At 38.7% G+C, this 15,777-nt stretch overlaps 1 protein-coding gene across 1 annotated transcript; it reads left to right on the top strand.

Moving 5' to 3' along the window:
- The first annotated feature begins 1,627 nt into the window (after positions 1–1,627).
- LOC129485428 (large ribosomal subunit protein eL18-like) lies at positions 1,628–6,361 on the top strand. The gene is made up of 3 exons (XM_055284700.1): positions 1,628–1,691; positions 4,141–4,467; positions 6,003–6,361. The coding sequence occupies exons 1-3, from the start codon at positions 1,628–1,630 to the stop codon at positions 6,359–6,361; spliced, it is 750 nt and encodes a 249-aa protein (XP_055140675.1).
- Positions 6,362–15,777: the final 9,416 nt, after the last annotated feature.

The raw sequence follows: 15,777 nt of genomic DNA on the forward strand, positions 1-15,777 counted from the left end.
AGAGATAGTGAAATAACAAGAACTTTTTCTAAAGTGTCTGAACTACCATAGTTCTTTGTCCTCTACTTACTGTCAGTGCTTTGAAAATGGGGACAAGAAGAAATTTAACTGATAGAAGAACGATGGAGCTGAATTTTCTTGTAGTATTGGATGCTTGGCTTCTGCTTTGTCCATACACCAGATTTTTCATTTATTTTATATAAAATAGATGAAAGAAAGTATTAATATGGAAGAATATACAGAAACGAAGCCAAAATAAAGGCTTGGGGTTTGCCTGTCTTTTATTACTTTTTCTTTTTTTTTACAATTTAAACTTGTTTGCCTGACAACTTTTAAATGGAAAAAGGCTGAAGGACAGCTGTAAAAGTCACTAGTTCTACAAATCAGAAATATATTTGTACTCTGTAAAACATCTGTCTTTTAAAGTTTTATCTTGAAATTCTGATATTTAGTTCTATTATTTATAATTAAAAGAAATAACATCTTCAAATATTTTGATGGCAGTGTATTTTAAAATATAAATCAAGTAAGGTCATAGCTTTAAATAAGCAAAAATTCTCATCATAATGCAAATGTTAAAATTACTTTCAAAACATAAAAAAACTAAAAAGTTCATCTTATAGCAATAAACTTGTATCTGGATTACTTGATATCTAACTTAGCCTAGTTGTAATACTAAACAATCCACTTTTTCTTTCGATGACAGTGTTTAACACTCTTTCACTCATACTGAAATGAAAAGCATCACTGATACAGTCATATCCACTCTATCCATCTTTGCTCTAAAATTTTATGATCATATAGTTCTATTGAACAAATGGCTTTATTGCTACATATGGTTCTTTGCTCAGTGTAAAAAGAAAAAATATAACTTGCATTATAACATTTATACCTTGTGAGTGCCTAGCTGATATATGGTACATATACAAATGTCTATCCACAATGTTTCTACTTGCAAGATGAATGAGCAGTAAACATAGATGTTGTATGACTCGCTTAACCAGAAATGTCAAAAATTGACAAGCAGAAGGCTGACATCAACCTCCATAATGAAAAATCATGATTATTTAATCAATCATTGTCAGCTTTTTAATGCTTAATTACTGTGATTCCTTTCTCTTTCTAAATAAATATTCACTTTTATACCTAATTACTCAAAATTTAGTATTCAAACTTAAAATGATCCTTAAGATTGCAAAAGCTCTAGGCCCCTTAAAACCTGGATTCTTCCTTGTGAGCAGTGATTGCCTTCATTTCTACTAACATGTTTATGAGATCATGAGAAACAGTGTACACATTCACAACACAGTAAAACTGAAACCACAGATTTTTTCCACTATTCTTGTAGTTAATGAAACATATGACTTGTTACAAACTGCCACAAAATTACTAGAAAGAATACAAGATTTTCTGCATAATCTGGGAGAACATTAATATGCTGTCACCTTGTTTACCCCCTTGAATCAATAATCCCCAGAAAGTGAGTCAAAAATTTCCTTGTCTCATGAGTACTTTGTTTCCAGGCTATTTGACTGTCATTCCCCATCTTATCTGGCCAAGATCTCTCTTTCAGCTAGTGGGATACAATTTCCAGAAAACAATTAATCTGGATGTAAGGGGAATATGGATGACATATTTTGAGGAATCTTCAAGAGCATCAGGAACAGCCCTCGCACTGGGGTGTTCAGAGTGTACTTGATCCATTAGAGCAGAGAATCTAAACCCAGGGGAACCAGAGATCTATATAGCACACAAGATCACGTAAGACTGTATGCAAAATTTTGAATGCACATTAGTGAATACTTCATTTTTTTATTATCTCTTTTTTATTATTATTATACTTTAAGTTTTATTTCATTGAGATAACTGAGATACAAAAAGGTTATGAACCTCTAGTATGGAAAACAAACACACACAAGAACATAAGCTACAGTAGACAAGTTATAGTAAGATAGTAAGGAGGTAGTAAGATAAGGAGGTAAAGTCTAAGATAAGGAGGTAGAGTCTGAGGTCAAAACATCCTGGGTTATGATACTGGCTCTCCCACTTTCCAGCCATGTGGTATCCAAAGGTTATTTGGACTCCTTATTCCTAAATTTTCTTATCTGTAAAATAGGGAATATATTAGTATCTACCTAATAGGGCTTTTGGGAGGATCAAATGAATGAAAATATGTAAAGCTCTTGGAACAATACCTAGAATATGGTGAATGCTATGTATATGTTAGCTATTATTATTATAAAATTCTGCTAGGCACTTGAAACAGAGTTTGAAACTTCAGGCTTCCAACTATGAAGCAAAAAAAAAAAAAATGTCTTTTGGAGATAGGACAGAGAGAAGGCATTTTGTACCTGGAAAAAAATGTGTCTGGAAAACAACTCTTATTTCTAGATGAAGGAATGGAAAATTTAAATATGTACTATTGCATGGAGTCTATAAAAATATTGAGGTTTTTTAAAATGGATTTCAACTCAAAGAATTTTATAGGAAGAGTAACTTCTACAAATTTACGTGCATCCTGAAACACACACACACACAACTACAAAGCAGTCTACTTCTCTGAAATTAAATAAAAATACTTTTATGAAACAAGTAAGAAAACCAAAAAGAGAGCAAAGGCTAGTTCAAGGGTATAATGAGGTACAATGGATAAGAGACAGGTGGGATAAGAAATAATTTCATAAAAATTGAAAACACAGCTGGAAAGACAAATATAAATCTTCTTTGGCAACAATAAGAAGCAGAATTGGCATTGCAGAATATTGAGTTGGTGACATACTGGTCAAACTTGACAAGTTTCTAGAGGGAAAGAGAAAACAGTGAAGAACACAAAGATAATGAGAAGAAATAAGAAAGATGCAAACTAAGGATAACAGTTGTTCCTCAATATGCAAAAAAGAATGGAATCTAACACAATAATAAAAAAACACAATTGCTATTTCCTTAGCTAAAAATCAAACAAACAATTAGAAAAACATAAATGTGGCTGGGTGTGGTGGCTCATGCCTGTAATCCTAGCACTTTGGGAGGCAGAAGTGGGTAGATCATCTGAGGTTAGGAGTTTGAGACCAGCCTGGGCAACATGGTGAAACTCCTTCATCTCTACCAAAAATATAAAAATTAGCAGGGCATGGCGGCGGGCACCTATAATCCCAGCTACTCTGGAGGCTGAGGCGCGAGAATCGCTTGAACCCGGGGGGGCAGAGGTTGCAGTAAGCTGAGATCACACCACTGCACTCCAGCCTGGGTGAAAGAGTAAAACTCCATTTCAAAAAAAAAAAAAAAAGAAAAGAAAAACATAAATGTTCTCTGTGGAGAACACTATGGAGGTTCCTCAAAACAACTAAAAACAGAACTATCATGTGATCCAGGATTCTCACTTCTAGGTATATATCCCCCCAAAATAAAATCAATATATATAAGAGATATCTGCACTCTCATGTTCATTGCAGCACTCTTCACAATAGCCAAGATTTGGAATCAACTTAAGTGTCCATCGACAGATGAATGGATAAACAAAATGTAGTATTTATCCACAATGGACTATCGTTCAGCAATAAAAAGAATAAAATCCTGTTATTTGCAACAACATGGATGAGGCTAGAGGATATTGTGTGAAGTGAAAAAAAGCCAGGCACAGAAACACAAACTTCACATGTTCTCACTTATTTGTGGGAGCTAAAAATTAAAACAATTGAACTCATGGAGATAGAGAGTAGAATGATAGTTACCAAAGGCTGGGAAGGGTAGTAGGGGGAAAGGACTGGGGGAGTGGGGATGATTACTGGGTGCAAAAATACAGTTAGATAGTATCTGGTAGCACAATTGAGTGACTACAGTCAATAGTAATTTACTACATATTTATAAATACCTAAAAGAGTAGAACTGTAATGTTCCTATCACAAAGAAATGATAAATACTTGAGGTGATGGTTGCCCCAATTACCCTGATGTGATTTTTACACACTGTATGCCTATATCAAAACATCACATGTATCACGTAAATATATATACCTACTATGTACCCATAATTAAAAATAAAACATTAAAAAAATGTAAAAATGAGGTGAGATCATCACATGCCTGATTAACTCAGTGAAAAGAAATCCACACTTAAATCTATGTAACTTTTTTCTTTTAGTTACAGGGCAAATGAGAAACTCCTATCCGTGCACAAGGGAAAAAATAACAACACACAAAACAGAAGGCGCCATCATGGGAGTTGACATCTGCCCAACAAGAACCCATAGGTTCAGCACAAGGAGCCCAAGAGCCAGGATATTGGTCTACCTGAGGCTGTTGGTCAAACTGTACATGTTTCTGTTCAGACAGAACAACTCCACATTCAACCAGGTTGTGCTGAAGAGGCTGTTTATGAGTCACACCAACCGACCACCTCTGTCCCTTTCCCAGATGATCCAGAAGATAAAGCTTTCTGACCGGGAAAACAGAAAGGATGTGGCTGTGGGTGAGAGGTGACAGTGTGCTGGCAGTCCTCACAGCCCTCGCTTGCTCTCCGAGTCTCCTCTGCCTGGGATCCCACTTTGGCGGCACTTGAGGAGCCCCTCAGCCCACCGCTGCACTGTGGGAGCCCCTTTCTGGGCTGGCCAAGGCCAGAGCGGGCTCCCTCAGCTTGCAGGGAGGTGTGGAGGGAGAGGCGCCAGCGGAAACCAGGGCTGCCTCCGGCACTTGCGGGCCAGCTGGAGTTCCGGGTGGGAATGGGCTTGGTGGGCCCTGCACTCGGAGCAGCCAGCCGGCCCTGCCGGCCCGGGGCAATGAGGGGTTTAGCACCCAGGCCAGTGGCTGTGGAGGGTGTACTGGGTCCCCCAGCAATGCCAGCCCATCGGTGCTGCGCTCGATTTCTCACCAAGCCTTAGCTGCCTTCCCACGGGGTGAGGCTCGGGACCTGCAGCCTGCCACAGCTGAGCCTCCCACCCCCTCCATGGGCTCCTGTGCAGCCCTGGTGTCCCTGACGAGCACCACCCCCTGCTCCACAGCGCCCAGTCCCATCGACCACCCAAGGGCTGAGGAGTGCAAGCGCATCACACGGCCGGTGACTGGCAGGCAGCTCCACCTGCAGCCCCGGTGCAGGATCCACTGAGTGAAGCCAGCTGGGCTCCTGAATCTGGTGGAGACGTGGAGAACCTTTATGTCTAGCTCAGGGATTGTAAATACACCAATCAGCACCCTGTGTCTAGCTCAGGGTCTGTGAATGCACCAATTGACACTCTGTATCTAGCTACTCTGGTGGGGCCTTGGAGAACCCTTATATCTAGCTCAGAGATTGTAAATACACCAATCGGCACTCTGTATCTAGCTCAAGGTTTGTAAACACACCAGTCAGCACCCTGTGTCTAGCTCAGGGTTTGTGAATGCACCAGTTGACACTCTGTATCTGGCTACTCTGGTGGGGCCTTGGAGAATCTTTGTGTCCACACTCTGTATCTAGTTAATCTAGTGGGGATGTGGAGAACCTTTGTGTCTAGCTCGGGGATTGTAAACGCACCAATCAGCACCCTGTCAAAACAGACCACTGGGCTCTACTAATCAGCAAGGATGTTGGTGGGGCCAGATAAGAGAATAAAAGCAGGCTGCCCGAGCCAGAGGTGGCAAACCGCTCGGGTCCCCTTCCACACTGTGGAAGCTTTGTTCTTTTGCTCTTTGCAGTAAATCTTGCTACTGCTCACTCTTTGGGTCCACGCTGCCTTAAGAGCTATAACACTCACCGCGAAGGTCTGCAGCTTCACTCCTGAAGCCAGCGAGACCACAAACCCACCAGAAGGAAGAAACTCTGAACATATCCGAACATCAGAAGGAACAAACTCCAGACGCGCTGCCTTAAGAGCTATAACACTCACCGCGAAGGTCTGCAGCTTCACTCCCGAAGCCAGCGAGACCACGAGCCCACAGGGAGGAACGAACAACTCCAGATGCGCTCCCTTAAGAGCTGTAACACTCAGAGCGAGGGTCCGCGGCTTCATTCTTGAAGTCAGTGAGACCAAGAACCCACCACTTCCGGACACATGGGGACCATAACGGATGACGTACGGGTTCAGGAAGTGCCCAAACTGAAGGTGTGTGCACTGCGCATGACCAGCCGGGCCCGCAGCGGCATCCTCGGGGCCGGGGGCAAGATCCTCACTTTTGACCAGCTGGCCGCTGACGCCCCCAAAGGCTGTGGCACCGTCCTGCTCTCTGGTCCTCGCAAGGGCCGAGAGGTGTACCGGCATTTTGGCAAGGCACCGGGAACCCCACACAGCCACAACAAACCATACAGCCACACCAAACCATACATCCACTCCAAGGGCTGGAAGTTCGAGTGCACCAGAGGCCTACTGGCCAGCCAAGGCTACAAAAACTAACTCTAGATCTTATCCTCTTATTAAAGATTTTGGATGATGAAAAAAAAGAAAAGAAAAAGAAAATGTTAAAAATAGAAAATCTACCTATGTTCAAAACAACAACATCTGATTTTACTTGCACTAATGCTATAGTGTCAGGGAACAACGAAGCAAACTCATTAGCCATTTGAATGCAGTAAAACTGTGTATTCGGAAACCGCAGGTGAATTAACAGAAAATTTACTAGAGAAACAAGGAGAATTCAGAAACTAAAAGGGCTGTAGGATGTCTTCCCCAGGTTTATGTTGTTTTAGTTACATTATTCTGTAAACTGGTTAGTGCACCTACAGGATTATTCAATTTGGCTACGGTTTTTGTGTTAGCCACGGCTTAAAATTATGCAATTCCTCTTCGCACTACCCATCTCCTTTAGTCATATTAAGTAATGAAAATTAAGGAACATTTATTTACGAGTCCTTGGTATGTTGGCAAAGACTGATCATACAAAAAAAAAAACACCTCTTTTGCTCAAAAAATAAAAAAAGCTTTGATAAATTGCAAAATGCAGACATTATCATGCAATAAGCTTTGATAACTTAGAAAATAAACCCAGAAATTAAACCAAGATTGAAACAAAAAATAACCAAAACATCTGGAAGGTAAATTACTGCTCAGGAACTCTTGTAATACTTCAAGGATTCAAATGTAAACTGATAATATGAACTGTACAAAGAGAAAAATGTCCCTAATTGTTTCATGCTCAAGGGAATGTTTCCTTCTGGCCAGCCACCAACTTCCATACATCCTTCTCTCCTCAGGGATCAGATGGCTCTGCCAGGATGCCTTCCTTGTCTTTCTGCCAGCTTAGTGATTGATTATCTATCTTTATTACCAAGTCAATCTGTACACTGAATGTGGAATGGATTCAGCAGTCAAAGGAAGAAGTGGAAAAACAAGATATGATACGGCTTAGGTAAAAATCCATTTTAAGCAGCAGCATCCTAAGTCTATAGCAATCCCACTTGGCTGTACAAAGAGGTGAGCTTCTCTTGTTTTGCATGCAAATGCAGAGTACTCTCAAATGCTAGAAATATGTTTTTTACAGAGAGAGATATCAGCAGCCAAGTCACCCCTCTTCACAAATGTCCCCCCAAGACAATAAATTAAATGGTTACGTTAAGAGAAACAGATAATTTCCCTCTGTCTCTTCCAAAATGGAATGCTATGGTGTGGCCCCTATGACTGAACACCTAGAGGAGTAGCAGTCTGAGAGACAGAGTAGGACTGGATACTCATACAACCGGGGAATAAAGCTAGAAAACTGGTTGTGTTTTTTCCAAAGAAGCAAAGCAGCTGTAGAACATTCAAGTCCAGTCAAAATGTAAGCTCAGAAATCAGCCAGGAAAATAAAACTATATTAACATCACATAACTAGAAAAAAACTGTTGGCAAAAGAGAAGACTTTAGATCTCCATTATAGGCCCAAAGTGGCTGTTTCCTACTCCTAAGCAAACAATGACATTTGGTCTATTAAGAAAAAATGAAGGCCTTGAGAGAAAACAGGATGTAGAGAAGAATTTTTGCGTTTTTGTTGTTCCTTCTACTTCTTTATGAATACGAGATGGGGAAACTTAAAGAGGAAGAGCCCAGGAAGGGTTTAGGGGAGAAAGAAATGTACGGAATACCAGAAGAAGATTTGGGGGAAGAGAATGTGTTGCAGGACAATAAATACTTTGAAGGTTTTCTGTTGTTTTCATTCTAAAGGGTGACATTCCAAAGAAGAACAAAAATGAGCAATGGAGCTAAAGAAATCCTACCAGACAGGTAAACTGTGGCTATCGCAGGTGCTCTTCGTTTCTTCTGTTTTAGTGCTCCACGCTTATTCCTTAACACATTGTAATGTAATTGTTTGAAGGTGTGTGTATATTTTCATTAGACTCAGAGACTCAGAGGCGGGTCACCTGCTTGTCTCTTGGTTGTGCAACTTCCTCAAGAAAATTACTGGTCATAAATATTGTCATATGTATCCTCAAACCTCCAACTAACAGCAGAAATCCCCTGCAAGCTCTTAACTGAGACACCTTTGAATAGCTTCTGTGGCTATTCAAGTGGCCAAGAGCTCATTACCTATACAGACAATTTGGGTGATTTAATGGATTAACTCAACTACTCAATTGGGTAATTCAAATTATTACAATATACTAAACAAAATTCCCTTTCCTCCAGTGGTTTTATCACACAAAGCTAAATGGAATATATCTACTTTGCATTGTCTCTTTAAAATCTAACTTCTGCTAGCATATATCCTCTTTGTTATCATTATTATAAACAGTTTACAGATGCAGAAACTGAGGCTGAAAAACATTAAACACCTCACCCAAGGTCAGATTGCCAGGGTTAATGGCTATTCTGGGACTTAAACTCAGATCTCTTTTATTTCATAATTTATGAACATAAACGCTATGCTGTCCTGAAAATAACTACATTTTCTTTAAAATCATCTTTTTATAAGTGGCTTCTACAGCACTATAAATCTCAAAATTCTTTCTGCATATACCATTTAATTTGTCAGTTTCTCTCTCAAAATGTGGCCCTGAAATTAACACAATGTTGTCAGTTAAAGACAGAGTTCAGGGGGATTATCACCAAATTTTGTTTGGACCCCAGAAATCCATCTTAGTAAACTAAAATTGTATGGGTGTTACCAAACTTGTATTTTGTGATAAACAAAAGTTTCAGATTATTTTTATATAAATTTCTTCAAAGAAAGGTCTTCCCAATCTAGTTATAAAGTTTATTGTTTTAACTAAAATGCAAGATCATTTATCTTTGTTAAATGTCATCATTTTGTATTAAGCCTGCACAATAATTTTAAAATTTGATTGTGACATCTATCATATTAGCTAGTCTCCGAATTTTATGTCATCTGCAAATTTGATAAACATGTTTTCTAAGCATTAAGTCATGTCATTGCTATGATACTAAAAAGACAAGATAAATCAGAGAGGTTACAAATATTCTATTAGAAATGCCCGAGTACAAAAAGAACTAAACTTCTCTGGAAAAATTGCTCAAACTTGTAGGACGGTAATCCAGACAATACTTCGCCATATTATTAACCAAGAAACAAGAGTAACCTTTAGTTAAATGCTGTGTAGAAATCATCATACCCTACATGTCAACCCTTTCAAAACAGAATAATTTGTTCTGACATATTCTTAATTAATAAACCCATACTGGCTCCTGCTCACATCATCTTTTCTACAGGCTCAGAAAACATAGGGTTAATAATACACCCTGAAGTTTTCAGGGAGCAAATATTGTGTGCTTGGGGATCTTGTTTCTGGGAAAGGAAAACACAGGTCTTTCAGTGGAAGATACAATGAAAACACGCTAATATTCTTTGTGGCTCCACGTTTTTTTGTTTGTTTGTTGTCGTTGTTTTGAAACGGAGTCTCACTCTGTCGCCCAGGCTGGAGTGCAGAGGCACGATCTCGGCTCACTGCAAGCTCCACCTCCCGGGTTCACACCATTCTCCTGCCTCAGCCTCCCGAGTTGCTGGGACTACAGGCGCCCGCCACCACGCCCGGCTAATTTTTTGTATTTTTAGTAGAGACGGGGTTTCACCGTGTTAGCCAGGATGGTCTCGATCTCTTGACCTCATGATCTGCCCGCCTCGGCCTCCCAAAGTGCTGGGATTACAGGCGTGAGCCACCGCGCCTGGCCGGTACCATGTTTTTTAGTATTACATGATGGTCTTTCATTTTCATCAACAGACACACCCTGACCATTTTATCAACTTCACAGTAATATGTGCCTATCTTTTATATGTTTGAATATTTTGAAACTTTCTCATTGTGTTACACATGTACAATGTAAGGGTGTTATGAAACCAGAAGTCAGACTATATAGAACTGTCATAGAAACAGTCTAAATTTCTTAATATTGCCAAAGCAATTTGCCATTCAAAATACATCTTGTCATTTCAAACCTTCCTAATAATTCACTATACTGGCCTATTCTTCAAAAAGATAAACTCATCATCCTATAGTAGTTTATTTTAAAATCTATCTCCTCTTACAATAAGGATTTTTTAAAAGTTTTCCAATCAAAATCGTAGATTTAACCCAATATTATATTTGAACTCTTATTCAGTGAGCCTTGGTTTCAGCAGGCAGATGTGTGTAAGTCCTCATTTTACATTTTATGATTTTTATTGATTTTGACCTTGCATGATTTAGCTATTTCAGTCTGTCTTTTGTTTCTTTTGAAATAGGAATTGGCCTTCTCTGAACCTTCTCTAGATCTCCAAGGTTTTGCACATTTCTTAGGTATGTTAATTAGGCATTCTTGAAGGGTTGACCCAGTGGGGATGCACTGATGACTTAGGTCATTTGAGTCTTCGCCATGCAATGGGAACGTGAATCTCACTGCAGTTCCGTCAGGTTCCACATGATGGTGGCCTTGTCTCCGCAAACCGGACTTCAGGTCCCTGTGTGCTAAGTTTATTGGCCTCAATTTCAAGCTCTGGTAATAAAGCAGCTGTCAACTTGCCAGAGCCCCTGTGAAACAGCTGGGATTCTCAACCTGGGCTACATCCAACACCTGTGGCTAAGATACAGGGATCGTGAGAGAGAGGACGCTTGCCGAAGAGCAATGGGACTGTCTGAACATTCTCAAATTCTAATTTACTCAAGCACGTTTGGTTTTGAGTTTTACTTTTCTGTAGAATATTTTCCTAACACAATTCAAACGTTGAGGATGGAGGATTGAGGTGCATAGTGAAAATCTAAATAATGCTGTGTTCTATGCTTTGCTTATTGGGCTTTACTTCTAATCGTTTACCTGTCTCTAGAGCTGTGCTTTCCAATACAGCCAACAAGCCACATGTTGCTCCTGAATACTTAAGATCTAGTCTGAATTGAGATCAGCAGTAAGTGTAAAATACACATGAAATTTCAAAGATTAAATATGAAAAAGATTATGTAAAAATTATACTTTAATATGGAAAAAATAATACTCTGGGTATATTGGGTTAAATATATTACTAAAATTTATTTCACCTGTTACTTGTTACTTTTTTTTTAAGTGGCCACTAGAAATTTTTACATTATAGGTTACTTGCTTTGGTGACTCACATTATATTTCTGTTGGACTGAGCTTGTCTAGAAGCCTTGATGATGTTTACTAAATAATGAGAGGTCTTGTATTCCTTCGCAGTATTTTTCTCATGAAATCTCTCCATTCCTCAGTGTAGTTATCAGATGTACCCCAGAATCTGAATTTTCAGGAATTGTTGGAGGCCTTGATGTGGCTCTGGAATGGATACATTTTAGAAGGTGCCCAAAGAAAGCTTCATGATTATAACTGATCATCAGAATTGTGTGGAGAAAGCATTATAATTTATTTATTATTCCCTCTACAGATATGTTGATTCAATAAATGTGGGTTGTTATTTTGCACTGTGTTTTTCTTTCTCTTTTCCTTCCTCTCCTATAGCTTTACCAATAAAGTAGGAGTGATATCCATGTAGGGAAATACTCTGTTGCCTGAAGAAACTGATGTGAAAGGAACATGATTATTAGGGGGCTACTAAGACATATGGGTTGAACAAGAGTGGAATGAAGGTTGGCACCTTCAGCTGTATTCCAGAGTTGTTCTGGTGTTTCAGAGCAGGGCATGTTCAATTATTTAATCAGAACATGAACGTAAATGAAAAATGAATCAATTCACCCTATGGTGTGAGAGGTTGATATATAACTATGAAAATTACATGGAATTTCTTCTTAATATTTTATTATCCCATAATTAAAAATTACATACATTGGACACACTTTAGATTGGAGAGCCATCAAGCCTTTCCCTCCATTACTTAAATACATCTTGTCTATATTTTGAAGCTGATAAATCTTCATTTAACATGTTTTCTTAGGAAAGAGGCTCCTGAAGAAGTAAAATGCATGAATTTGAAGCAGCCAACAGACTTGATGGGGTAGTTGGGGCACTTCTAAGTATCACCTGAAGAAGAGGTGCTGGAATTCATTAGAAAAAAACAGAGCTTAATGGGAAAGTATAAATATTTAGCAGAACTAAATTGAAATTCTGCTAAATATTATACTTTTCTATTAAACCTCTATAAATTGATTTATATTCAATTCAATTGATTTATATTGATTTATATATTGATCCAGTCATTACCTTACCTGGCCATTCACAATATGGGTGCCTACATGTGTCAGATGTTAAGGATAAAGCAAAAAATAATTAAAACGGTCTCTGCCTCCATAGATGAGCAAGGTCTCTCACACAAAAAATGCTCTTTTGCCAGAAGATTACCAGATGAAGGACATTTAGAATACTGTCTTCACTGTTGAAATACAGTTTTAAATCCAGAAAACAATATAATATAAAAAGCTAATAATAACTATGCTAATACTTTTTTAACACCTACTAGCTATCACAAGTAGTGCTAACTGCTTTTCATAGATTATTTCTCGGGAATTGCTTAGGAGAGGTAATATTATTGTCACTATTTTTGCTTATGGAAAAACTTAGGTTCATTGAGGTTAAGTTCAAAGTCACACAAGATTACAACAGCTTGGATGTTAATGCAAGTTTTCTTGTGGCACTATTCCCAAATCCACTGAAGACTGTACAAAGAAAATACATTTGCTTGGCTTTATAAAAAGAAGACATACATGGATCCAACATGGATCAGAGCAAAAGTTTCCTTACCTTGTGAAGTAATGGGATTGACATCACAAAGAATGAGAAAAAAAGAAATTATTGTCATTTTTTGCATGTATTTTTCAGGAGTTGAGTTACTTCCAAATTATAGGTCACAGAACCAAATACAACTTTACAATATATATGTGTTCCACAACTTTAAAGACAAGAATGTGAACTCAACAGCAAAGTTTTTATTATTTCACTCTTCCCTTTCTGCACCTCTATTCTGGTGTCAGTATTATTTTCTCTTTCAAGAAGGGAAAATCATACAATGCAGGCTGGTTCAGGAACCTTGGCAAGAAAGGCAAACGTATTCAGTACTGAATCCTGGTAAATAGACAACAGTAGAACATTCTAGAACAAGTTTAATCATAACAATCTCCAAGCTAAAGTGACTATAATATCTAAGACTGTAAGAGTGCACTTGATTGGGAGGACATTGGTTATTCCAGGCATAATTCATTGCATCATGTATATTCTTCAAACTCTGCTTCATAAACTGGGATAGAACAAAGCAATTGCATGGAAGACAGATGTTCCCCAAGGGAATTACACTTTTTATTTTCAGTATACAATAGATATGGACAGGCTGATATTCTTTGACTATAGTGCTGGGCTTATATCTACTTTACTAATTGCAATGTGTACTTGTATAGTCAGATGTTTGCTCAATCAGTATGCCCGCCCAACATCCCTGAATGACACAAAACCCCATTTGTTCTAAACCAATATTGTAAGTAACAAAATTGCATTTACAGCTACTAATTCCTGGCCCAAAGCCACATTGTTCTAGTTCAGTTGTTCAAAGATATGTCCTGACATCATTACTTTTTTGTTTGAAATGTTTGCTTGTTTTTGTTCTCTAGGTAATCACAATGTTCTATTCTGTTTAAAGACCTCAGGTTAAGACAATAAAGAAAAATATATTTTAAAGTTATTTAGGTAAAAACTAATTTTCTTTTTTCTTTTGGTTTTTGTTTTTGTTGTTGTTTTTGAGACGGAGTCTCACTGTCGCCCAGGCTGGAGTGCAGTGGCGTGATCTCGGCTCACTGCAAGCTATGCCTCCCAAGGTTCGTGCTATTCTCCTGCCTCAGCCTCCCGAGTAGCTGGGACTACAGATGCCTGCAACCACGCCCAGCTAATTTTTTGTATTTTTAGTGGAGATGGGGTTTCACCATGTTAGCCAGGATGGTCTCAATCTCCTGATCTCGTGATCTGCCCGCCTTGGGATAAAAACTAATTTTCTATTGCTTGAGGATCTACAGTTTACAGGGCAAACTGACCACATATATGGTCGATCTTCATTCACAAATTCTGTATGTGTGAATTTGTCTACTCCCTAAAATTTACTTGTAACCCGAAAATAAATAATTGCAGCACTTTCACAGTCATTCATAGATGTGCATGCTCAATGCAGTGAAAAGTTTGAGTGGCCCAACATAAAGTTCCCAACTGTGGCAGAAAAAGGTGACGCTTTGCTTTCCTGTTTTCTCTCTTCTAATAAAAACATGTCCTTTTTCACAGCATATTTAGAGCTACATTTTTCACCTGATTGAGTTTTTTCTTGGTGAATTCACTGTTTAAATGGTCCCCTAGTATAGTGCTGAACTGCTGTCTAGTGTTCTTAAGCACAAGAAGTTTTGATGTGCCTTCTGGAGAAAATATGTGTGTTAGATATTCTTTATTCAAGCGTGAGCTGTAGCAATCATTGAATCTGAGTTCAACGTTAATGAATCACAATCCATATTGAAGAAGGTGTCTTTAAACAGAAACAAACATAAAACAAGGTTATTTATAGATTGATTGATGAAAATGTTGTGAACAGAGGCTCACAATAATGTGTCTCTATAATTATTCTGGGAGCAATGGTCAGTGTCCATGGCACCTTTACAGCACATAAATACCACAAATAATAAGAATTGACTGCATGCATCTCTCTATAGAAATCCAAGTTTTTTAAAATATAACAGATAATTATATTTTTAAAAACACATCTAAGATTATATTGGAGGCTACTTCAGTTTCCTATTTAATGGATAAATAATATTTTAAAAGAAAGAAGAAAACTACACAATAGCATTCCTCAGCATAATTTGATCAAGATTATGCTCAAACTTGGAGAGATGGAGTAAAGATAGTGGAACAGAAGGCTCCACCCATTGTCCCACCTAAAAGGACACGAATTTAACTTATCCAAATAAACAAAACACCTTCATAAGAATCAAAAATCAAATTGAAAGCAATATCTGCTTTTAACTTTGTATCACTGAAAAAGGCACTAAAGAGGTAGAAAAAACAGCCTTGAATCGCTGACACCACTCTACCACAACCCCTGGCAATCGCGGGTGGTGCCCAGAGTGTCCCTGGGTGCTGGAGGAGGGAAAGCACAGCAATATGAGGCATTGAACTCAGTGCTATCCTATTAATATTGGAGCAAAAAGGAAAACTGGATCAAATTCAGCTGACGCCCTCCCCTGGAGGGCACATTTAAATCAGCCTTAGCTAGAGGGGAATTGCTGATCCCAGGGGTCCAAACTTGAGTTACCACAAACCTTGCCACCAAGGGTGAAAGGGCTCTGGGTCTCTAAGTAAACTTAAAAGGCAGTACAGGTCACAAAGACTGCAACTCTTAGGTGAGTCCTAGGTCTAAACTGGGCCCAGAGACAGTGGAGTGGGGGTGGGGGGTGGGGGCATACAACCTACTGAGA

This window comes from Symphalangus syndactylus, chromosome 6 (assembly GCF_028878055.3).
Source record: "Symphalangus syndactylus isolate Jambi chromosome 6, NHGRI_mSymSyn1-v2.1_pri, whole genome shotgun sequence".
Lineage (NCBI taxonomy): Eukaryota > Metazoa > Chordata > Mammalia > Primates > Hylobatidae > Symphalangus > Symphalangus syndactylus.